The sequence below is a fragment of the Ranitomeya imitator genome, chromosome 3 (genome assembly GCF_032444005.1).
Source record: "Ranitomeya imitator isolate aRanImi1 chromosome 3, aRanImi1.pri, whole genome shotgun sequence".
NCBI classification, from domain to species: Eukaryota; Metazoa; Chordata; class Amphibia; order Anura; family Dendrobatidae; genus Ranitomeya; species Ranitomeya imitator.
In genome coordinates this window covers 837,807,281-837,832,799 of record NC_091284.1, presented here as the reverse complement: position 1 = coordinate 837,832,799, position 25,519 = coordinate 837,807,281, and the positions used below count along the sequence as shown (strand labels likewise).

The following is a 25,519-nucleotide window of genomic DNA, read 5'->3' as shown; positions in this document are numbered from 1 at the left end:
GCTAAAAAGTGACCAATGTTCTATCTACCCCAAAATGGTGCTGATAAAAGCATCAGCTCGCCTCGCTAAAACCAAGATCAGCTCCGCCCATGGAAAAATAAAAAAGCTATACGTCTCAGAAAATAGAGATAAGAAATGTTTTTTCTACAAAGTTCTGATTTTTTCTAAGTCAATAAAATAATAAAAAAGTATAAAAGTCTGTCGCTGAGATCGCGCCGACGTGGAGGATCGCGCTGTCAAGTCACCTCTACTGCGCAACGGACACTGTAAAAACAAAAAACAATGGCAGAATTGCATTTTTTTTTTACCACTTCTCCACTCTTGGAAGTTTTTTCATTTATTTATTTTTTAGTAATTTTTATGTTAAGGTGAATGATATAATTCAAAACTCCAAATCGTCCCACAAAAAAATATCAGCCCTTACAGTGATGTGGACGGAAAAATAATAAAGTTAAGTTATTAAAAAAGTTATCCTCCTTTTTGGAAGAAAGAATAAAAAGAAAAAAAAAATGGAAGTTGGACTTGTTCTTCTGGGGTTAACATCAGAAGAGGGGGAAGGTGTCAGAGACATTCTGCTGCTCAGCCTTGGGCCTCATTCACACCTCAGTTTTTTTCATGTGCAAGAAAAACTGACTAAGGTTCATCCGTTATTTTGGTCAGAGTTCTTCCAAAGTTCATCAGCGATTTTGGTCATGGTTTCTTCCGAGTTTCATCAGTGATTTTGGTCAGTGTTTCTTCTGAGGTTCATCACTGATCTTGGTCAGGGTTCCTTCCAAGGTTCATCAGTGATTTTGGTCAGGGTTTCTTCTGAGGTTCATCAGTGATTTTGGTCAGGGTTTCTTCCAAGGTCCATCAGTGATCTTGTCAGAGCTTCTTCTGAGGTTCATCAGTGATTTTGGTCAGAGCTTCTTCTGAGGTTCATCAGTGATTTTGGTCAGAGTTCTTCCAAAGTTCATCAGCGATTTTGGTCATGGTTTCTTCCGAGGTTCATCAGTGATTTTGGTCAGTGTTTCTTCTGAGGTTCATCCGTGATTTTGGTCAGAGTTCTTCCAAAGTTCATCAGCGATTTTGGTCATGGTTTCTTCCGAGGTTCATCAGTGATTTTGGTCAGTGTTTCTTCGGAGGTTCATCACTGATCTTGGTCAGAGCTCCTTCCAAGGTTCATCAGTGATTTTGGTCAGGGTTTCTTCTGAGGTTCATCAGTGATTTTGGTCAGGGTTTCTTCCAAGGTCCATCAGTGATCTTGTCAGAGCTTCTTCTGAGGTTCATCAGTGATTTTGGTCAGAGCTTCTTTCAAGGTTCATTGTTGATTTTGGTCAAGCTTCTTTTGATATTCATCAGTGATTTTGGGCAGAGCTTCTTCCAAGGTTCATCAGTGATTTTGGTCAGAGCTTCTTCCGAGGTGCATCAGTGGTTCCAGTCAGAGCTTCATCTAATATTCACTAATGATTTTAGGCAGAGCTTCTTCCAAGGTTCATTAGTGATTTTGTCAGAGCTTCTTTCAAGGTTCATCAGTGATTTTGGTCAAGCTTCTTTCGATATTCATCAGTGATTTTGGTCAGAGCTTCTTCCGAGGTTCATCAATGATTTTGGTCAGAGCTTCTTCTGAGGTGCATCAGTGGTTTCATTCAGAGCTTCATCCAATATTCATCAGTGATTTTGGTCAGTGTTTCTTCTGAGGTTTATCAGTGATCTTGGTCAGAGCTTCTTCCGAAGTTCATCAGTGATTTTGGTCAGGGTTTCTTCCAAGGTTCATCAGTGATTTTGGTCAGGATTTCTTCCGAAGTTCATCAGCCATTTTGGTCAGGGTTTCTTCCGAGGTGCATCAGTGGTTTCAGTCAGAGCTTCATCCAATATCAGTGATTTTGGGCAGAGTTTCTTCCAAGGTTCATCAGTGATTTTGGTCAGAGTTTCTTTTGAGGTTCATCAGTGATTTTGGTCAGAGTTTCTTCGAAGTTCCATCAGTTTTTCTTGTATGTGAAAAAAAGAAAAGTTTCTCCTCCTTTTCCTTTATAACAGTCTGTGAAATTCAGAACCTCTCTGATGGCATCCCAGTGCTGTCCGGTTTCTTCGCTGACCCATACACTTGCATTGCTTATTTTGATCTGACACATTTTACTGACTGTTTCCAAACAAGGCCTTAAGTTGTCAGCAAGGATTTGAAGAGCTGATAGGTTTGTCAAATACTTGAAAGGTTTGTGGTAGATAGTTACAGTGTCTAGGTACTTGGGGACCAGACGTCATGATATGAACCAAAAATACAAAAGTATGGTTAATTCACTGACAGATAGCAACAGTCCTGACCTGTAGAAAGAGACAAATCCTGGAGCTGCAGAGACATAAAGAGATAAGCATTAGGTCTTCCTGATGAAGTTTACAGCTTCTGAATGCAAACATTGAATGTTCATTCATTGACGGTCAGAATAGATACTGAAAGTGGTGAAGAAATAATACACAGCCCAATCAGCAGTGCTAGTACCCGCTCAAGCCCGGGAGGAAAAGGAGATGATCTGAAAGCTTGGTGGGAAGCGAGGATGACAGGACAGATATGGTGAGAAAACTCTGTGAATGAGGGATCAGCTTTTATGAGGAGATAAGTTCCCAACTGGAAGAGGGAAACACAGTGGATGTTGTCTATATGATCTTATCAAAGGCGTGTGAATTGGGGGTCATATAACAGGTTGGTTCATAAATGAGAATAATGGGTCTAAGGGAAAATATGTTTAACTGGGTTATCAACTGGCTCAGTGATAGGAAACAAAGGGTGCTTATTAATGGCACACACTCGGATTAGGTACCACATGGGTCAGTATTGGGCACCACATGGGTCAGTATTGGGTACCATAGGGGTCAGCATTGGGTACCATAGGGGTCAGTATTGGGTACCACAGGGGTCAGTATTGGGCCCTCTTCTTTTTAACATATTTATTAATTATCTTGTAGGTGACATACAGAGTAGAATTATAATATTTGCAGATGATACTAAACTCTGCCGGGTAATCAACACGGAGGAGGATAATTTCATAATACAGAAGGATTATTATAAGCTGTTGGTTTGGGCTGAGAAATGTCAATTGAAGTGTAATATAGATGAAGACATTTGGGTTGTGGAAATAAAATTTATAATTCTGTGCTAAATGGTAAAACACTGGATACAACGGTCATGGAAAAAGACTTGGGTGTGTGGGTGGACCATCTTAGGATTTATAAGACTCTTTGATCTGTTTTTATTACTTTTTTTGGGGAGGTGACTTGACCAAAAACTCTAGTTTTTCACTTTTAGATTTCTTTTCCGTTTCACCAAATGGAATATTTTTGGATTTTATTTGTTTAGAGAATTCTGCACATCGTGACTCCTAATATATTATTTAGATTTTGCTCTTTCCATTTCAGAAAAAGGAAGGTGATTTTTACTTTTCCATTTTTTTTAATGTTTTCTTGGTTCCTCTACAAGACTAGAACTTGAGCTCTCTTGATTTCCTACACAATACGCCACAATACTGTAATATTGAAGCCAGATGTGTAATTACCTCTTATGAAGCCCCTTTTTAGGCCAGGGTCACACTAGCGTAGAATATGGGTGAGTGCTATGCAAGAAAGCATCGCATAACACTCGGACCACTGTTAATCTATGGGGCAGCTCACATCTCCGTATTTTTTCTCGGGTGTATTCTACGTACGTATAATATCACAGCATGTTGCGATTGAAAGTGTATTACATCTGAGACTCGCCAATGCAAGCCTATGGGTGCGAGAAAAACTCAGATACCTCACGGTGACAAATACTCACACATTTTCCTCATTTCAGCCCATGGAGACATTAAATTCAATGGAGAAAAGCAGTGAGACATGTAAAGCCATACGCATGTCATACGGATACATGGGTGGGAGAAAATCGCATCAACGCATTGCAAACGCATTACACAAGGATGACCATACGGAGATAACTTGTGCGACTCTCAGCAGGGAGACTCAGACCGATTTTTCATACGTTAAGTTTGACCCCGGCCATAGGTGAATTAACAGAACAGACTCAGATGTACTCAATGCCCCGTTGGTCTTTGTTTATAGTATTCAGTAGGTACAAAGCTATGTGCACATAGTAAGTATTTACTACGTTTTTGTTGGGTTTTTTTCCACAAAAATTGTAGGATTTCCTAATATCAGGAAAGTGAATGAAATCCATGAAATGTCGTGAACACATTGCTTATTTTTTTCCTTGAAGATGTGAAGCAGTTTCACATATGCACCACGTCAATTTTTTTGGTGTTTTTGTCACCTGTCTCCTGCCCCCTGTGTCCTGCCACCCGTGTCTTGCCCTCTGCCACCTGTGTCGTTCCAGCTGCCATCTGTGTCCTGCCATTTTTATCCTGCCCCCTGTCACCTTTGTCCTGCCACCTGTGTCCTGCCCCCTGTCACCTTTGTCCTGCCCCTGTCACTTGTGTCCTGCCCCCTGCCACCTGTGTCCTGTTTCCTGCCACCTGTGTCCCCTTTCTTGCCACCTGTGTCCTGTCCCCTGCCACTTATGTCCTGCCACTGCCACTTATGTCCTGCCCCCTGCCACATGTCTTCTGCCCTCTGCAACCTGTGTCTTGCCCTCTGCCACTTGTGTCTTGCCCCCTGTCACCTGTGTCCTTCCAGCTGCCATCTGTGTCCTGCCATTTTTGTCCTGCCCCATCACCTGTGTCCTGACCCCTGCCACCTGTGTCCTGCCACTGCCACCTGTGTCACCTTTCTTGCCACCTGTGTCCTGTTCCCTGCCACATGTGTCTTGCCACCTGTGTCCTGTTCCCTGCCACGTACATCCTGCCCCTGCCACCTGTCCCCTGCCACGTACGTCCTGCCCCTGCCACCTGTGTCCTGTCCCCTGCCACGTACGTCCTGCCCCTGCCACCTGTGTCCTGTCCCCTGCCACGTATGTCCTGCCCCTGCCACTTTTGTCCTGTTCCCTGCCACCTGTGTCCTGTCCCTTGCCACATATGTCTTGCCACTTATGTCCTGCCCCTGCCACCTGTGTCCATGGTTCAGGAGCTCGGCCTCATCCCCACAGTCTTTGCAGATGGTGCAGGAGCTCAACCTCATCCCCACAGTCTTTGGAGATGGTTCAGGAGTTCGGCCTCATCTCCACAGTCTTTGCGGATGGTTCAGGAGCTTGGCCTCATCCCCACAGTCTTTGCAGATGGTTCAGGAGCTCAGCCTCATCCCCACAGTCTTTGGAGATGGTTCAGGAGTTCGGCCTCATCTCCACAGTTTTTGCGGATGTTCAGGAGCTTGGCCTCATCTCCACAGTCTTTGCAGATGGTGCAGGAGCTCAGCCTCATCCCCACAGTCTTTGGAGATGGTTCAGGAGTTCGGCCTCATCTCCACAGTCTTTGCGGATGGTTCAGGAGCTCAGCCTCTTTCCCACAGTCTTTGCAGATGGTTCAGGAGCTCAGCCTCATCCCCACAGTCTTTGCAGATGGTTCAGGAGCTCAGCCTCATCCCCACAGTCTTTGGAGATGGTTCAGCAGTTCGGCCTCATCTGTTATGAACTGGTGATTTAGAACCACAATGGACCTGGTGGTTAAGAGCACTGAAAATGACCTGATAGCTACTAATAACATAGGACGAGCTCTGAGACGTGGGAACTCTGCTGACGGCAATCCCTAATCCTATCACACCACACTAGAGGTAGCCGTGGAGCGCTCCTGACCAGACCTAGGCGCCTCGGGCACAGCCTGAGAAACTAGCTAGCCCTAAGATAGAAAAATAAGCCTATATTGCCTCAGAGAAATTCCCCAAAGGAAAAGGCAGCCCCCACATATAATGACTGTGAGTAAACATGAAATACAAACACAGAGATGAAATAGATTTTAGCAAAGTGAGGCCCGACTTACTGAATAGACCGAGGATAGGAAAGATAGCTTTGCGGTCAGCACAAAAACCTACAAACAACCACGCAGAGGGCGCAAAAAGACCCTCCGCACCGACTAACGGTACGGAGGTGCTCCCTCTGCGTCCCAGAGCTTCCAGCAAGCAAAACAAACCAATATAGCAAGCTGGACAGAAAAAATAGCAAACAAAAGTAACACAAGCAGAACTTAGCTTATGCAGGGCAGACAGGCCACAAGAACGACCCAGGAGAGAGCAAGACCAATACTGGAACATTGACTGGAGGCCAGGAACAAAGAACTAGGTGGAGTTAAATAGAGCAGCACCTAACGACTTAACCTCGTCACCTGAGGAAGGAAACTCAGAAGCTGCAGCCCCACTCACATCCACCAAAGGAAACTCATGGACAGAGCCAGCGGAAGTACCACTCATGACCACAGGAGGGAGCCTGACCACAGAATTCACAACAGTACCCCCCCCTTGAGGAGGGGTCACAAAACCCTCACCAGAGCCCCCAGGCCGACCAGGATGAGCCAAGTGAAAGGCACGAACCAGATCGGCAGCATGAACATCAGAGGCAAAGACCCAGGAATTATCTTCCTGACCATAACCCTTCCACTTAACCAGGTACTGGAGTTTCCGTCTCGAAATACGAGAATCCAAAATCTTCTCCACTATATACTCCAACTCCCCCTCAACCAAAACCGGGGCAGGAGGATCAACGGATGGAACCACAGGTGCCACGTATCTCCGCAACAATGACCTATGGAATACATTATGGATGGAAAAAGAAGCTGGGAGAGTCAAACGAAAAGACACAGGATTAAGAACCTCAGAAATCCTATACGGACCAATGAAACGAGGCTTAAACTTAGGAAACTTTCATAGGAATATAACGAGACAACAACCAAACCAAATCCCCAACACGAAGTCGGGGACCCACACAGCGCCTGCGGTTAGCGAAACGTTGAGCCTTCTCCTGGGACAATGTCAAATTGTCCACTACATGAGTCCAAATCTGCTGCAACCTATCCACCACAGTATCCACACCAGGACAGTCCGAAGACTCAACCTGCCCTGAAGAGAAACGAGGTTGGAAACCCGAATTGCAGAAAAACGGCGAAACCAAAGTAGCCGAGCTGGCCCGATTATTAAGGGCGAACTCAGCCAAAGGCAAAAAGGACACCCAATCATCCTGATCAGCAGAAACAAAACATCTCAGATATGTTTCCAAGGTCTGATTGGTTTGTTCAGTTTGGCCATTTGTCTGAGGATGGAAAGCCGAGGAAAAAGACAAGTCAATGCCCATCCTAGCACAAAAGGCTCGTCAAAACCTCGAAACAAACTGGGAACCTCTGTCAGAAACGATGTTCTCCGGAATGCCATGTAAACGAACCACATGCTGGAAAAACAATGGCACCAAATCAGAGGATGAAGGCAATTTAGACAAGGGTACCAAATGGACCATCTTAGAGAAGCGATCACAAACCACCCAGATGACCGACATCTTTTGAGAGATGGGGAGATCCGAAATAAAATCCATAGAGATATGTGTCCAGGGCCTCTTCGGTACCGGCAAGGGCAAAAGCAACCCACTGGCATGAGAACAGCAGGGCTTAGCCCGAGCACAAATCCCACAGGACTGCACAAACGAACGCACATCCCGTGACAGAGACGGCCACCAAAAGGATCTAGCCACCAAATCTCTGGTACCAAAGATTCCAGGATGACCAGCCAACACCGAACAATGAACCTCAGAGATAACTCTACTTGTCCATCTATCAGGGACAAACAGTTTCTCCGCTGAGCAACGGTCAGGTCTATCAGCCTGAAATTTTTGCAGCACCCGCCACAAATCAGGGGAGATGGCAGACAAAATTACCCCCTCTTTGAGAATACCCGCCGGCTCAGGCAAACCCGGAGAGTCGGGCACAAAACTCCTAGACAGGGCATCCGCCTTCACATTCTTAGAGCCCGGAAGGTACGAAACCACAAAGTCAAAACGGGAGAAAAACAGCGACCAATGAGCCTGTCTAGGATTCAACCGTTTGGCAGACTTGAGATAAGTCAAGTTCTTGTGATCAGTCAAGACCACCACGCGATGCTTAGCTCCTTCAAGCCAATGACGCCACTCCTCGAATGCCCACTTCATGGCCAACAACTCTCGATTGCCAACATCATAATTACGCTCAGCAGGCGAAAACTTCCTGGAAAAGAAGGCACATGGTTTCATCACCGAGCCATCAGAACTTCTCTGCGACAAAACAGCCCCTGCTCCAATCTCAGAAGCATCAACCTCGACCTGGAACGGGAGCGAAACATCTGGCTGGCACAACACAGGGGCAGAAGAAAAACGACGCTTCAGCTCCTGAAAAGCTTCCACAGCAGCAGAAGACCAATTGACCACATCAGCACCCTTCTTGGTTAAATCAGTCAACGGTTTAGCAATACTAGAAAAATTATTGATGAAGCGACGATAAAAATTAGCAAAGCCCAGGAACTTTTGCAGACTCTTCAGAGATGTCGGCAGAGTCCAATCATAAATGGCCTGAACTTTAACAGGGTCCATCTCGATAGTAGAAGGGGAAAAAATGAAACCCAAAAATGAAACCTTCTGAACACCAAAGAGACACTTTGACCCCTTCACAAACAAAGAATTCGCACGCAGGACCTTGAACACCATTCTAACCTGCTTCACGTGAGATTCCCAATCATCCGAGAAGATCAAAATGTCATCCAAGTATACAATCAGGAATTTATCCAGGTACTCTTGGAAGATGTCATGCATAAAGGACTGAAATACTGATGGAGCATTGGAAAGCCCGAATGGCATAACCAGGTACTCAAAATGGCCCTCGGGCGTATTAAATGCTGTTTTCCATTCATCGCCCTGTTTAATACGCACTCTTGGTGAACCAACTAGCCCCCTTAATCCGAGCAAACAAATCAGACAGCAGCGGCAAGGGGTACTGAAATTTAACTGTGATTTTATTTAGAAGGCGGTAATCAATACAAGGTCTCAATGAACCATCCTTCTTGGCCACAGAAAAGAACCCTGCTCCCAATGGCGACGACGACGGGCGAATATGACCCTTCTCCAAGGATTCCTTTACGTAACTCCGCATAGCGGCGTGCTCAGGCACAAACAAATTAAACAGTCGACCTTTAGGAAATTTACTACCAGGAATCAAATCGATAGCACAATCGCAATCCCTATGCGGAGGTAGGGCACTGGACTTGGGCTCATCAAATACATCCCGGTAATCCGACAAGAACTCTGGGACCTCAGAAGGGGTGGATGAGGAAATAGACAGAAATGGAACATCACCATGTACCCCCTGACAACCCCAGCTGGACACAGACATAGATTTCCAATCCAATACTGGGTGATGGACTTGTAGCCATGGCAACCCCAACACGACCACATCATGCGAATATCCTCCTGATGCGCAGGAGCCATGCACATGGTCAGTTGGGTCCAGTACTGAGGCTTATTCTTGGCCAAAGGCGTAGCATCAATTCCTCTCAATGGAATAGGATACTGCAAAGGCTCCAAGAAAAACCCACAGCGCCTAGCATACTCCGAGTCCATCAAATTCAGGGCAGCGCCTGAATCCACAAATGCCATGACAGAATAGGATGACAAAGAGCAGATCAAAGTAACGGACAAAAGAAATTTTGACTGTACCGTACCAATGGTGGCAGACCTAGCGAACCGCTTAGTGCGCTTAGGACAATCGGAGATAGCATGAGTGGAATCACCACAGTAAAAACACAGCCCATTCCGACGTCTGTGTTCTTGCCATTCAGCTCTGGTCAAAGTCCTATCACATTGCATAGGCTCAGGTTTATGCTCAGATAATACCGCCAAATGGTGCACAGTTTTACGCTCACGTAAGCGTCGATCGATCTGAATGGCCAAAGACATAGACTCATTCAGACCAACAGGCATAGGAAATCCCACCATGACATCCTTAAGGGCTTCAGAGAGACCCTTTCTGAAAATTGCTGCCAGCGCACATTCATTCCATTGAGTGAGCACAGACCACTTGCTAAACTTCTGACAATATATCTCTACCTCATCCTGACCCTGACACAGAGCCAGCAAATTTTTCTCTGCCTGATCCACTGAATTAGGTTCATCATACAGCAATCCGAGCGCCAGAAAAAACGCATCAATATCACATAATGCAGGATCTCCTGGCGCAAGGGAAAATGCCCAGTCTTGAGGGTCGCCACGTAATAAAGAAATAATCCACCAAAGGAAACTCATGGACAGAGCCAGCCGAAGTACCACTCATGACCACAGGAGGGAGCCTGACCACAGAATTCACAACACTCATCCCCACAGTCTTTGCGGATGGGTCAGGAGTTTGGCCTCATCCCCACAGTCTTTGGAGATGGTTCAGGAGTTTGGCCTCATCCCCACAGTCTTTGCAGATGGTTTAGGAGTTCGGCCTCATCCCCACAGTCTTTGTGGATGGTTCAGGAGCTCAACCTCATCCCCACAGTCTTTTCAGATGGGTCAGGAGTTTGGCCTCATCACCACAGTCTTTGCAGATGGTTCAGGAGTTCGGCCTCATCACCACAGTCTTTGCGGATGGGTCAGGAGTTTGGCGTCATCCCCACAGTCTTTGGAGATGGTTCAGGAGTTCGACATCATCACCACAGTCATTGCGGATGGTTCAGGAGTTCTGTTGTGAATTCTGTGGCAGAGCTCCCTCCTGTGGTCACAAGTGGTACTTCGGCTGATTCTCTCTGTGAGCTTCCGTTGGTGGAGGAAAGTGGTACTGCGGCTTCTGAGTTTCCTTCCTCAGGTGATGTGGTGAAGTCGTTAGGTGCTGCTCTATTTAACTCCACCTAGTGCTTTGATCCTGGCCTCCAGTCAATGTTCTAGTATTGGACCTGTTTCCTCCTGGATCGTTCCTGTGGCCTGCTGCTCTGCATAGCTAAGTTCTGCTTTGCTATTTTGTTTGCTGTTTTTTTCTGTCCAGCTTGTCTATTTGTTTTTTTTCTGCTTGCTGGAAGCTCTGGGACGCAGAGGGTGTACCTCCGTGCCGTTAGTTCGGTACGGAGGGTCTTTTTGCCCCCTTTGCGTGGTTTTTGTAGGGTTTTGTGTTGACCGCAAAGTTACCTTTCCTATCCTCGCTCTGTTCAGAAAGTCGGGCCTCACTTTGCTAAATCTATTTCATCTCTACGTTTGTCTTTTCATCTTAACTCACAGTCATTATATGTGGGGGCTGCCTTTTCCTTTGGGGTATTTCTCTGAGGCAAGGTAGGCTTATTTTCTATCTTCAGGCTAGCTAGTTTCTCAGGCTGTGCCGAGTTGCATAGGGAGCGTTAGGCGCAATCCACGGCTGCCTCTAGTGTGGTTGGAGAGGATTAGGGATTGCCGTCAGCAGAGTTCCCACGTCTCAGAGCTCGTTCAATGTTTTTGGGTTATTGTCAGGTCACTGTATGTGCTCTGACCTCTATGTCCATTGTGGTACTGAATTACCTTATCATAACGGAGTTCGGCCTCATTCCCACAGTCTTTGCGGATGGGTCAGGAGTTTGGCCTCATCCCCACAGTCTTTGGAGATGGTTCAGGAGTTTGGCCTCATCACCACAGTCTTTGCAGATGGTTCAGGAGTTCGGCCTCATCCCCACAGTTTTTGCTGATGGTTCTGGAGTTCGGCCTCATCCCCACAGTCTTTTCAGATGGGTCAGGAGTTTGGCCTCATCCCCACAGTCTTTGCGGATGGTTCAGGAGCTTGGCCTCATCTCCATAGTTTTTCTGGATGGTTCAGGAGCTTGGCCTCATCTCCACAGTCTTTGCGGATGGTTCAGGAGCTTGGCCTCATCTCCACAGTTTTTCCGGATGGTTCAGGAGCTTGGCCTCATCTCCACAGTCTTTGCGGATGGTTCAGGAGTTCGGCCTCATCCCCAGTCTTTTCAGATGGTTCAGGAGTTCGGCCTCATCCCCAGTCTTTTCAGATGGTTCAGGAGTTCGGACTCATCCCCACAGTCTTTGGAGATGGTTCAGGAGCTTGGCCTCATCCCCACAATCTTTGGATATGGTTCAGGAGCTTGGCCTCATCCCCACAATCTTTGGAGATGGTTCAGGAGCTTGGCCTCAACCCCACATTCTTTGCAAATGGTTCAGGAGCTCGGCCCCACAGTCATAGCTGTTTCTGTGCTGCAGATACTTGATTCTGGATGTTCTGGTGGATTTGTCTGTGGTTTGTCTTTTTTTCAGGTCAGAAGGGTCAGAATGCCTTCCTGCAAAATTATTGTTCCTACTGCTACAAGTTTAACCCCAAACTTGCCATGTTTGTATTTTATGGACTTTGCATCTGTTTGCTCATTACATGAAAAGGACAGAAAAAATGTTATCTCCCAAGATAAATAATGAAGGTTTTCAGAGAATAATAGCAGCAGAGATCATGGATCCCATGAGGAATTAATTCCTTTAAATCTTAATGGAAAATGGTACAAAGAATAAATTAATGAAAAAAGAAATTCTCAGGAGATTTAGTACAAAGATTCCCGGGATCTTACCGGAGCTGCAGATCGGATCTTTTCGTTTTTCTCCTGTAAATAAAAAATAAATAAATAACTAAACATTCTTTCTGAAATTAACCCTTTCCCACTGCCGCCAGTTTTGTTCTTTGCATTTTCATTTTGCCTTTGTCCTTCCTCCAAGAACCATGACTTTTGTATTTTTCTGTCGATATCGCCACATGAAGGCTTTTTTCTGACATTGGCTCTGTATGAGAGCTTGTCTTTTTTGTGTGACCAGTTGGCTGTTTTAATGATATTTTTGGGGGTACATACAACACTGTTAAGTGAGATGCAATGACTCAAAAAATTATATTTCTGCCATTCCACTTTTTTTTTCTCTATGCCGCCTACCATTCGGTTAATTACTTTTATTTTGATAGATTGAACTTTTACAGGTGTAAAGATGCTAATATGCTTATTTTATTTCTTTATTTTTAACTAGAGAGAAAAAGGATGGTGATGCAACTTTTAAAATTTATATCCGGTATTCTTTATATATTCTGATCTGTTGTTCTCGTCCTAAATGAGTGAGCTGCATACAGTGGGGAAAAAAAGTAATTAGTCAGCGACCAATTGTGCAAGTTCTCCCACTTAATAAGATGAGAGAGGCCTGTAATTGACGTCATAGGTAGACCACAAATATGAGAGTCACAATGAGAAAATAAACCAAGAAATCATCTTGTCTGATTTGGCAAAATTTATTTTGCAAATTATGGTGGAAAATAAGTATTTGGTCATCTGAAAACATGCAAGATTTCTGGCTCTCACAGACCTGTAACTTCTTCTTTAAGAGGCTCCTCTGTCCTCCACTCATTAACTGTAGTAATGGCTCCTGTGTGACCTTGTTATCAGTATAAAAGACACCTGTGCACACCCTCAAACAGTCTGACTCCAAACTCCACTATGGTGAAGACCAAAGAGCTGCAGAAGGACACCAGAAACAAAATTGTAGCCCTGAACCAGGCTGGGAAGACTGAATCTGCAATAGGCAAGCAGCTTGGTGTGATGAAATCAACAGTGGGAGCAATAATGAGAAAATGGAAGACATACAGGACCACTGATAATCTCCCTTGATCTGGGGCTCCACATGAGATCTCACCCTGTGGGGTCAAAATGATCACCACTGTATATATATCTATAGCTGGCTTATAGCTTAGGATCTTAACATCTTGCCTGTCAGCTTCCAAAGTAAAAGTAAAATGTGCTAAGATCCTAAGCTATAAGAAATACCAGTTGTAAGCTATGTTATCTTTATTCCTAAATAAACATATCTACACTCTCGACTGCATGGACAGTACAGAGATTAATCCACTGTGAACAGGTTATGATCCTAGAAACACAGGGACCTGGAAACCCAAGGAAACAGCCTAGAGGAGAGAGAACAACAGTGTACTGAGAAGAAGCAAAGATGGCCGCCAACAATAACTCTGTGAAGTTCACAGTTCCAAATCTGACTAACCAGAAACACCAATCCTGAAAATGCAGAGTAAAGATGCTGCTGATAAGAGAAGGTAGGTGGAAATACACACAGGAGTCTAGATCTGGCCCACCACCAGAAGACTGGGTAGAGAAGGATCACAAAACAGAAAGTACGATCTCCCTCGGTATAGATAATGATCAGATTGTGCATGTATGTAAAGGTGAAACTGCAAAAGAAATGTGGGAATAGCTGCAGAAAGTGCATGAAAGTATACATCTCAGCAATAAGCTCTATTTAATGAGAAAACTGTATCAGTCTAAGCTAAATAAGGGGAAAGATATGCAGGATAACATTAAAAAAATAGTCTAGAAATTGTGGAGAGCCTGCAGGCATTGGGGAAGATTTAAATGATTTCCATGTTGCTGCACTATTACTAAGTGGCCTATCAGAAAGCTAGGACACACTTGTAACTGCACTAGCTGCGTGCCCAGATTATGAGCTGACATCTATAATATAACGCTGGGAGCGTCATTCTGTCCGAAGCCTTTATAGACTGCGCAGGCGCAAGCGCCGGCGCAGTCTGGGCCTCACAGAGTGACGCTCCCGGGAGATCGCGGTATGCGTTCACACTGAACGCACACCGCGATCTCCAACAGAGAAGCAGGGACCGCCAGGAGGGTGAGTATCGGCCATATTCACCTGTCCTCCGTTCCACCGCTGAGCGCCGCCATCTTCCTGGTCTTCGGCCTGTGACCTTCAGTTCAGAGGGCGCGATGACGCGCTTAATGCGCGCCGGTGCCGCCCTCTGACTGAACAGTCACAGCCAGGAGACCGGGAAGATGGCGGCGCCCAGCGGTGGAACGGAGGACAGGTGAATATAGTAAGTGCTGGGGGGCCTGAGCTGGCGGCGATACCGGTACCTGACCCCCACAGCGCGCCGGTGTCCCCGCCTGCTCAGGCCCCCGGATGGGTGCAGCACATGACAGGATGGGGACGCAGGATGGGTGCAGCACATGACAGGATGGGGACGCAGGATGGGGACGCAGGATGGGTGCAGCACATACCAGGATGGGGACGCAGGATGGGTGCAGCACATGACAGGATGGGGACGCAGGATGGGGACGCAGGATGGGTGCAGCACATACCAGGATGGGGACGCAGGATGGGTGCAGCACATGACAGGATGGGGGCGCAGGATGGGTGCAGCACATGACAGGATGGGGACACAGGATGGGTGCAGCACATGACAGGATGGGGACGCAGGATGGGTGCAGCACATGACAGGATGGGGGCGCAGGATGGGAGCAGCACATGACAGGATGGGGACGCAGGATGGGTGCAGCACATGAGAGGATGGGGACGCAGGATGGGTGCAGCACATGACAGGATGGGGACGCAGGATGGGGACGCAGGATGGGTGCAGCACATACCAGGATGGGGACTCGGATGGGTGCAGCACATGACAGGATGGGGGCGCAGGATAGGTGCAGCACATGACAGGATGGGGACGCAGGATGGGTGCAGCACATGACAGGATGGGGACGCAGGATGGGTGCAGCACATGACAGGATGGGGACACAGGATGGGTGCAGCACATGACAGGATGGGGACGCAGGATGGGTGCAGCACATGACAGGATGGGGACGCAGGATGGGTGCAGCACATGACAGGATGGGGACGCAGGATGGGTGCAGCACATGACAGGATGGGGACGCAGGATGGGGACGCAGGATGGGTGCAGCACATACCAGGATGGGGACGCAGGATGGGTGCAGCACATGACAGGATGGGGGCGCAGGATGGGTGCAGCACATGACAGGATGGGGACGCAGGATGGGTGCAGCACATGACAGGATGGGGACGCAGGATGGGTGCAGCACATGACAGGATGGGGACGCAGGATGGGTGCAGCACATACCAGGATGGGGACGCAGGATGGTGCAGCACATGACAGGATGGGGACGCAGGATGGGGACGCAGGATGGGGACGCAGGATGGGTGCAGCACATACCAGGATGGGGACGCAGGATGGGTGCAGCACATGACAGGATGGGGACGCAGGATGGGGACGCAGGATGGGTGCAGCACATACCAGGATGGGGACGCAGGATGGGTGCAGCACATGACAGGATGGGGGCGCAGGATGGGTGCAGCACATGACAGGATGGGGACGCAGGATGGGTGCAGCACATGACAGGATGGGGACGCAGGATGGGTGCAGCACATGACAGGATGGGGGCGCAGGATGGGTGCAGCACATACCAGGATGGGGATGCAGGATGGGTGCAGCACATGACAGGATGGGGACGCAGGATGGGGACACAAGATGGGTGCAGCACATACCAGGATGGGGACGCAGGATGGGTGCAGCACATGACATGATGGGGACGCAGGATGGGTGCAGCACATGACAGGATGGGGACGCAGGATGGGTGCAGCACATGACAGGATGGGGACGCAGGATGGGTGCAGCACATGACAGGATGGGGACGCAAGATGGGTGCAGCACATACCAGGATGGGGGCGTAGGATGGGTGTAGCACATGACAGGATGGGGACGCAGGATGGAGCAACACATACCAGGATGGAGACCATATACCAATATAAATGCTCGCCACCCGGGCGTAGAACGGGTTCAATAGCTAGTTGGAGTATGTCAGAGGAAAGCTTGTAGATGAGTATAAGAGAAAGACAGAAAGTGTAGTCAGCAGTGGGGTGTCCAAAACAGAATCTACTGCAAACAGTCTTCCATTGTTTCTACTTTATTGCCAAGGGGACCAGGTACTTCAGCTGTCTCCTGATGATGGCTGGATCCCTTTGGCAACAAGCTATAGACAATGGAAGACAAAAGCTAATCTTGCCAGAGAGCAACTGCACATAGGAAAAGCAAGTCAATTGCAAACTTGTTTAATTTCATACCGCCTGTCACGATTCACACCGTGACCGTCACCCCCCACGTCACGGATCGGGGTGACTTTAGGCCAACAGACGGCTATCACATGTGCAGGGGGGCTTATCTTAGTTATCCCTCCACTGCTACAATGTGATGAAAAACCACACACAAGGCTATTGACCTCTTAGTTTACAGCAGGGGCTTATTTTTGGTATCCTACTGCTCTTCAATATACCACGAACTGCAGGGATTTATTTATATCCCGCTTACAGTTCCACTTGAAACTTGCAGCTCTCTGGCGCCCCCTTACTCTCAGGTCAGATTAGGTACTGCACCTAGGGTAATTAGTCGCCAGAAAGGCTGCCTGCTATGTACTGGCTATTGGGCACGCTGCAGCGAGGCGATTTAACTACTCCCACTCAGGCAGGAACAATAATTATCAATGCTGCAGTCGCTACAACGACACCCAAAGGCACCGCACACGGTAAGCTGCCACCAGCTCCAATTAAATGGATCTGAAGCTAAACCAAAACAGTAGCGTAATTCCCATCAGAAGACTTAGGGTACGTTTTAGAGCAGAAGAACGAATCTAGTATATTAAATATTATACTCCGTAAAAGATTTAAGGCAGAGTTTATAAAAAGTCATATAAAGATGTTACAATTTGAGACAATTGGAAATATGTGCAAGGTAAATTATGGAACTAGAAGCCTGCGTTTACTGTGGCGAATAGATCCGCTGATGGACGTTAACAATATGTACTTTTTATTTTCCTAGCCTAAATCATTGGCCCAATATCTTACTATAACCGAACAAAAAACCGCATGGCTTTGAGAAAGCTATCAGACCGGCTCTAGCTGGAGAGAGAGTTGTGCTGCTACAAGCGCATTAGACCTTTCTGGCTTGGGGGGAGGGCAGATCATTGAGAAGAAAAGCTCCACTCACACATTCCAGCAACACAAAAAGAAGAGAAACGGGGGGGGGGGGGGGGGCAATGTCCACCCTATATGTGCTGGCAAGATAAATTAAAACTTATATTATACATTTTCCTCACACCGCCTGACTAATTATACCTATGCTCTGACATGAGAATGACCCCTTGGTCCAACCAGAAACTCCCTTCTCACAGTTAGGCCCCGGTCCACGCAGGAACTCCCAATTATAGGCTGGTTTTACATAGGAGTTGACAGCTATGTATTTGTTTTGGGATCTGTTTTTGCTCTGGGGTCTTGGTTCTGGCTCAGACTCTGTATTTATATTAGGGGACATATTTATTCAGGGTCTTTATTCTGTGGTCTGGTGTGAGGTATGGATCTATTTTGGGGTCAGATTTGGGTCTTGATGTTGGAGTGCCCACTGTTTAGTTCAATCTTTGGTCTGCTGTGAGGTCTGTAGTCTGGGTCTATATTTCAGGGTACAGTTTGGGGTTTTCTGTATTCTATATTTATGCCAGGGTTTTTTGCGGGGGTCTTATATATTTGGGGGGTTTGGTCTAGGGTCTTTACTGATTTAACGGTGGCATGAAGAATATTTGATAGCTTGTGAGGGCAGTAGAGTTGAAGTGGTTGATTGCATTAGTTTGAGGAAAGCTGAATTTGACTCCAATTTTCCAAAACATTTGCAAGACTAAGTAGCTCCATAGGACTTACATGCGGAATGTCTACTAGATGGCCCCAAATAGACACAGTATGGTTTGTAAAGTAACCCTTCATTAATGAAGTGTTCTGGCTGAGGTGTTGACGGTGAGGGTTAGGGCAGGAGGACATCAGGGCACTCACCTCCCAGGTAGGCGCAGTTGTAGTAGCTGCAGTGTTGCCCGCTGCTCCTTAGAACATAAGAGTTGTCAGATCTTTTGATGGCGGTAAATTTCTCAGTTATGGGAATTAAAACTTCTTCTTCTTTGAAATCGGAGAAGATCTCAATGTCTACCCCGAAGCAGCTGAATATCGTGAACCGAGTCCTCGTTCCAAACCTCTGAGCGATTTTCCAGTTTAAAGAAGATGATGCGAAGTGGCCGAAGCGTACATCAGGTGACACGTCCCGGTACGTCATCCAGGAGCCCCGGTAGACCTGGGACCTCTCGTCACAACCAGCACCACCGCCCAGGACTTGTATGGCTCTGGTCAGGTAGTAGTGCAGAGCCTTGAAATGGAAGCGGCTCATGTAATGGTCCCGGGAGCGGCCGGCAATGGACACGTTTCGGTTCAGCTGCTGGTATATGGGGAAGGGCTCCTCCTTAGTGTACAGGATCATCGCGATCCCATACTCATCCTTAAAGTCCCGCGGGAAGATGCTGTACGGCTTTATCCTCGTCCAGGTCTGTTCTGCTAGAAGCCACATTATGGCAAATGGCTTATATTTCTTCTCATGGTCCAAAATATTCTGCATTTCTCTCTCCATCTGCCGAGTGCAGCCGATGTACTGATCATCAAACGCATCCGTCATCATGGACAAATCCACCGCCCAACCGGAATTCTGGAAGGAATTAGGTGATAATACATAAAGATACTGTAGATAATAGATAGATAATAGATAGAGAACAGATAGATAGATAATAGATAGATAATAGATAGATAGATAGATAGATAATAGATAGATAATAGATAGATGATATATATAGATAGATAGATAGATAGATAATAGATAGATAATAGATAGATAATAGATAGATGATAGATATAGATAGATAGATAGATAGATAGATGGATAGATAATAGATAGATAGATAGATAGATAGATAATAGATAAATGGATAGATAATAGATAGATAGATAGATAGATAATAGATATATAGATAATAGATAGATAGATAATAGATAGATAGATAATAGATAGATAATAGATAGATGGATAGATAATAGATAGATAGATAGATAATAGATAGATAATAGATAGATAGATAATAGATAGATAGATAGATAATAGATAGATAATAGATAGATAGATAGATAATAGATAGATAGATAGATAATAGATAGATAGATAATAGATAGATAGATAATAGATAGATAGATAGATAGATAGATAGATAATAGATAGATAGATAGATGATAATAGATAGATAATAGATAGATAGATATTAGATAGATAGATAGATGATAGATAATAGATAGATAGATAATAGATAGATAGATAGATGTGGGATAGATAGATAGATAATAGATAGATAGATAGATAGATAGATGATAGATAGATAGATGATAAATAGATAGATAGATAGATAGATAATAGATGATAGATAGATAGATAATAGATAGATAGATAATAGATAGATAATAGATGATAGATAGATAGATAAGATAGATAGATAGATAGATAGATGAGATAGATAGATGATAGATAGATAATAGATAGATAGATAGATAGATAGATAGATAGATAGATAGATAGATAGATAGATAGATAGATAATAGATAGATAGATAATTCACAGGTCAACAAAAAAAATTTTTTTTTCTGGTGTCCAAAATATTTTAATGAATTTGGGGTATTTTTGGGGTGCTGATTCTGAATATGCCATCAGTTTTGCCAGATTGGCTCAAGTTTTTGAGATTTTTGGTATCTTATTTATAGCACTTGTTGGTAAATGCGACGCATCATCTCATTAATTTCTTTGGATTAGTACTTGAACTGAGCAGTTCTCAATATAGTTTTGTGCTAATTAGTGTTCTAAAAGTTTGTTCATAGCTTGATTTTTGCACTAACTTTATGTTGTTGTCTGTTTTCCTGTGAAAAGCATGAACTCATCAAGAAGAAGTTGTCTTAACGATCCAGACTCATTCTGTTACATTTGTGGTGAATACACACTGCCAAAACATAGAAGAAACATAACAGACTTCGTAAAAAAAGTGTATTTTGCCTATTTTGGGGTTATGCTTGGGGACCAAGACAAGTTTTGGGCACCACACATAGTGTGCAAAGCATGTATCGAATTATTACGAAAATGGAGCAAAGGACAAAGAAAAAGCTTCAAATTTGGTGTTCCAATGGTGTGGAGAGAGCAAAAAAATCATCATGATGACTGTTATTTCTGTGCAGTGCAAGTGCAAGGATTCAATAAGCATAAGAAACGAAAATGGGAGTAACCTAACATGGAATCTGCAAGAAGGCCTGTCCCTCATTGTGAAGATGTGCCTGTACCTGTGTTTACCATGTTACCTGACCTTCCCCCACCTGATGATGATGAAATGCAGGGTATGGAGCTAAACATCAGTTCTGGAAGTGAACTAGAATATGAAGGAAGTTTCAGAACACCTACGCAATTTACCCAAGGAGAGCTCAACGATCTAATAAGAGACCTCAACCTCTCAAAAAGTGCATCCAAACTTTTAGCTTCAAGGCTAAGTGAAAAAAATTGTCTGACGCCTGGAACTAAAATTACATCTTACCGGACCAGAGAAGAAGCACTTCTTCAATTTTTCTGTGAAGATGACCTACTTGTATATTGTAAGGATATTCCTGGCCTGATGCTGCAAATGGGTTTACAAGTATATCGTCCTGAAGACTGGAGGCTTTTCATAGATAGTTCTAAAAGGAGTTTGAAATGTGTTTTGTTGAACAATGGCAATCAGTGTGCATCTCTTCCAGTAGCTCACTCAACTAAACTTGCAGAACAATACAAAAATGTCAAAATGGTCTTGGAGAAACTGTGCTACCATGAACATTCGTGGCTGATATGTGTTGATTTAAAAATGGTCAACTTTTTACTTGGACAGCAAAGTGGATACACAAAGTATCCTTGCTTCATCTGCATGTGGGATAGTAGAGCAAAACATCAGCACTGGGAGAAACTGAATTGGCCTTCAAGGGACACCTTGGCAGTAGGAGCATCAAACATAGTGAACGAACCTTTGGTGGACAGGGAAAAAATCATTCTACCACCACTTCACATAAAGTTAGGATTAATGAAGCAGTTCGTCAAGGCATTAGACAAAGATGGTAATTGCTTCATGTACATCTGCAGATCTTTCCCTGGTCTTAGTAGCGAAAAACTGAAGGCAGGAATCTTTGATGGTCCTCAAATTCGGAAACTCATTAAAGATTCAAATTTTCCTAAGGAAATGAATGACATTGAAGCTGCTGCATGGTGTAGTTTTGTGTTGGTAGTGAAGAACTTCTTGGGAAATCAAAAGGCAGACAATTATGAAGAACTGGTACAAAACATGCTATTGAGATTTAGAAATCTGGGTGTACACATGAGCATTAAATTGCATTATCTTCACAGTCACTTGGACAGATTTCCAGAAAACCTTGGAGATTTTAGCGAAGAACAAGGGGAGAGATTTCATCAGGATATTATGGTGATGGAGGAAAGGTACCAAGGCAGATGGGACAGACATATGATGGCTGATTACTGCTGGAATCTACAGCGTGACTGCCAGAATAGCTCACATAGAAGAAAATCATATAAAAAGCGCTTTTCCAGCGATTAAATGTCTCCTATCTTTCATGTCTTGTTCATTTTTGAAGATTACTTTCTAAAACTAGTTAAAATAAACTAAAATCAACATTTACTTTGTTAAATTTATTGTATTCATGACAATATCAATAAAGTTAATGCGCGTGTAGCAAATTACGTCTTTTTTTTACACATTTTACGAAAAATCTCAAAAACTTGAGCCAATCTGGCAAAACTGATGACATATTCAGAATCAGCACCCCAAAGTTACCCTAAATTCGATGAAATATCTTTGGCACCAAAAATGCTGTTGACCAGTGAGATAGATGATAGATGATAGATAGATAATAGATAGATGATAGATATATAGATAGATAGATAATAGATGATAGATAGATAGATAGATAGATAGATAGATAGATAGATAGATAGATAGATAGATGTGGGATAGATAGATAGATAGATAATAGATAGATAGATAATAGATGATAGATAGATAGATAGATAGATAGATAGATAGATAGATAGATAGATAGATAGATAGATAGATAGATGTGGGATAGATAGATAGATAGATAGATAGATAGATGATAGATAGATAGATAGATAATAGATAGATGATAGATAGATAGATAGATAATAGATAGATTGATACATAGATAGATAATAGACAGATAATAGATAGATGATAGATAGATAATAGATAGATAATAGATAATAGATAGATGATAGATAGATAATAGATAGATAGATAGATAGATAATAGACAGATAATAGATAGATGATAGATAGATAATAGATAGATAATAGATAATAGATAGATGATAGATAGATAATAGATAGATAGATAATAGATAGATAGATAGATAGATAGATAGATAGATAATAGACAGATAATAGATAGATGATAGATAGATAATAGATAGATAATAGATAGATAGATGATATATAGATAATAAATAGATAGATAATAGATAGATAGATAGATAGATAGATAATAGATAGATAGATGATAGATAATAAATAGATAGATAGATGATAGATAGATAATAGATAGATAGATAATAGATAGATAGATAGATAATAAATAGATAGATAGATGATAGATAGATAGTAGATAGATAGATAGATAGATAGATGATAGATAGATAATAGATGATAGATAGATGATAGATAGATAGATAGATAGATAATAGATAATAGATAGATAGATAGATAGATAGATAGATGATAGATAGATAGATAGATAGATAGATAGATAGAGATAATAGATAGATGATAGATGATAGATAGATAATCGATAATAGATAGATGATAGATAGATAATAGATAGATAGATAGATGATAGATAGATAGATTGATAATAGATAGATAATAGATAGATGATAGATAGATAGATAGATAGATAATAGACAGATAATAGATAGATGATAGATAGATAATAGATAGATAATAGATAGATAGATAATAGATAGATAGATGATAGATAGATAATAAATAGATAGATAGATGATAGATAGATAATAGATAGATAGATAGATAGATAGATAATAGATAGATAAAGATACTGTAGATAGATAGATAGATGATAGATAGATAGATAGTAGATAGATAGATAGATAGTAGATAGATGATAGATAGATAATAGATAGATAGATAATAGATGATAGATAGATGATAGATAGATAGATAGATAGTAGATAGATAGATAATAGATAATAGATAGATGATAGATAGATAGATGATAGATAGATAGATACATAGATAGATAATAGACAGATAATAGATAGATGATAGATAGATAATAGATAGATAGATAATAGATAATAGATAGATGATAGATAGATAATAGATAGATAGATAGATAGATAGATAGATAATAGACAGATAATAGATAGATGATAGATAGATAATAGATAGATAATAGATAATAGATAGATGATAGATAGATAATAGATAGATAGATAATAGATAATAGATAGATAGATAATAGACAGATAATAGATAGATGATAGATAGATAATAGATAGATAATAGATAGATAGATAATAGATAGATAGATGATAGATAGATAATAAATAGATAGATATACACTTGCTTTGGCAAAACTGATGTGTATTTGGTCCTGCCAATAAAGCTTCTTTGATAGATAGATGATAGATAGATAATAGATAGATAGATAATAGATAGATAAAGATACTGTAGATAGATAGATAGATGATAGATAGATAGATAGTAGATAGATAGATAGATAGATAGATAGATAGATAGTAGATAGATGATAGATAGATAATAGATAGATAGATAATAGATGATAGATAGATGATAGATAGATAGATAGATAGATAGTAGATAGATAGATAATAGATAATAGATAGATGATAGATAGATAGATAGATGATAGATAGATAGATACATAGATAGATAATAGACAGATAATAGATAGATGATAGATAGATAATAGATAGATAGATAATAGATAATAGATAGATGATAGATAGATAATAGATAGATAGATAGATAGATAATAGACAGATAATAGATAGATGATAGATAGATAATAGATAGATAATAGATAATAGATAGATGATAGATAGATAATAGATAGATAGATAATAGATAATAGATAGATAGATAGATAATAGACAGATAATAGATAGATGATAGATAGATAATAGATAGATAATAGATAGATAGATAATAGATAGATAGATGATAGATAGATAATAAATAGATAGATAATAGATAGATAATAGATAGATAGATAGATAATAGATAGATAGATAGATAATAAATAGATAGATAGATGATAGATAGATAGATAGATAGATAGTAGATAGATAGATAGATAGATGATAGATAGATAATAGATGATAGATAGATGATAGATAGATAGATAGATAGATAATAGATAATAGATAGATGATAGATAGATAGATGATAGATAGATAGATAGATAGAGATAATAGATAGATGATAGATGATAGATAGATAATAGATAGATAGATAGATAGATAGATGATAGATAGATAGATAGATAGATAGTAGATAGATAGATAATCGATAATAGATAGATGATAGATAGATAATAGATGATAGATAGATAATAGATAGATAGATAGATGATAGATAGATAATAGATAGATAGATAATAGATAGATGATAGATGATAGATAGATCGATAGATAGATAGATAGATAATAGACAGATAATAGATAGATGATAGATAGATAATAGATAGATAATAGATAGATAGATAATAGATAGATAGATGATAGATAGATAATAAATAGATAGATAGATGATAGATAGATAATAGATAGATAGATAGATAGATAGATAGATAGATAGATAATAGATAGATAAAGATACTGTAGATAGATAGATAGATAATA

At 42.4% G+C, this 25,519-nt stretch overlaps 1 protein-coding gene across 1 annotated transcript in view; it reads right to left on the bottom strand.

The window, feature by feature from the left end:
* Positions 1-306: 306 nt before the first annotated feature.
* The window catches only part of LOC138671406 (ecto-ADP-ribosyltransferase 5-like), a 29,826-nt gene continuing 4,613 nt past the window's right edge, over positions 307-25,519 (bottom strand). The window contains exons 3-5 of the mRNA XM_069759550.1: positions 18,506-19,202; positions 12,412-12,444; positions 307-2,329 (exon numbers count right to left, since the gene is read on the bottom strand). Coding sequence (XP_069615651.1) covers positions 2,241-2,329; positions 12,412-12,444; positions 18,506-19,202 — 819 coding nt within the window. The 3' untranslated portion in view covers positions 307-2,240. The remainder of the gene's footprint in view (positions 2,330-12,411; positions 12,445-18,505; positions 19,203-25,519) is intronic.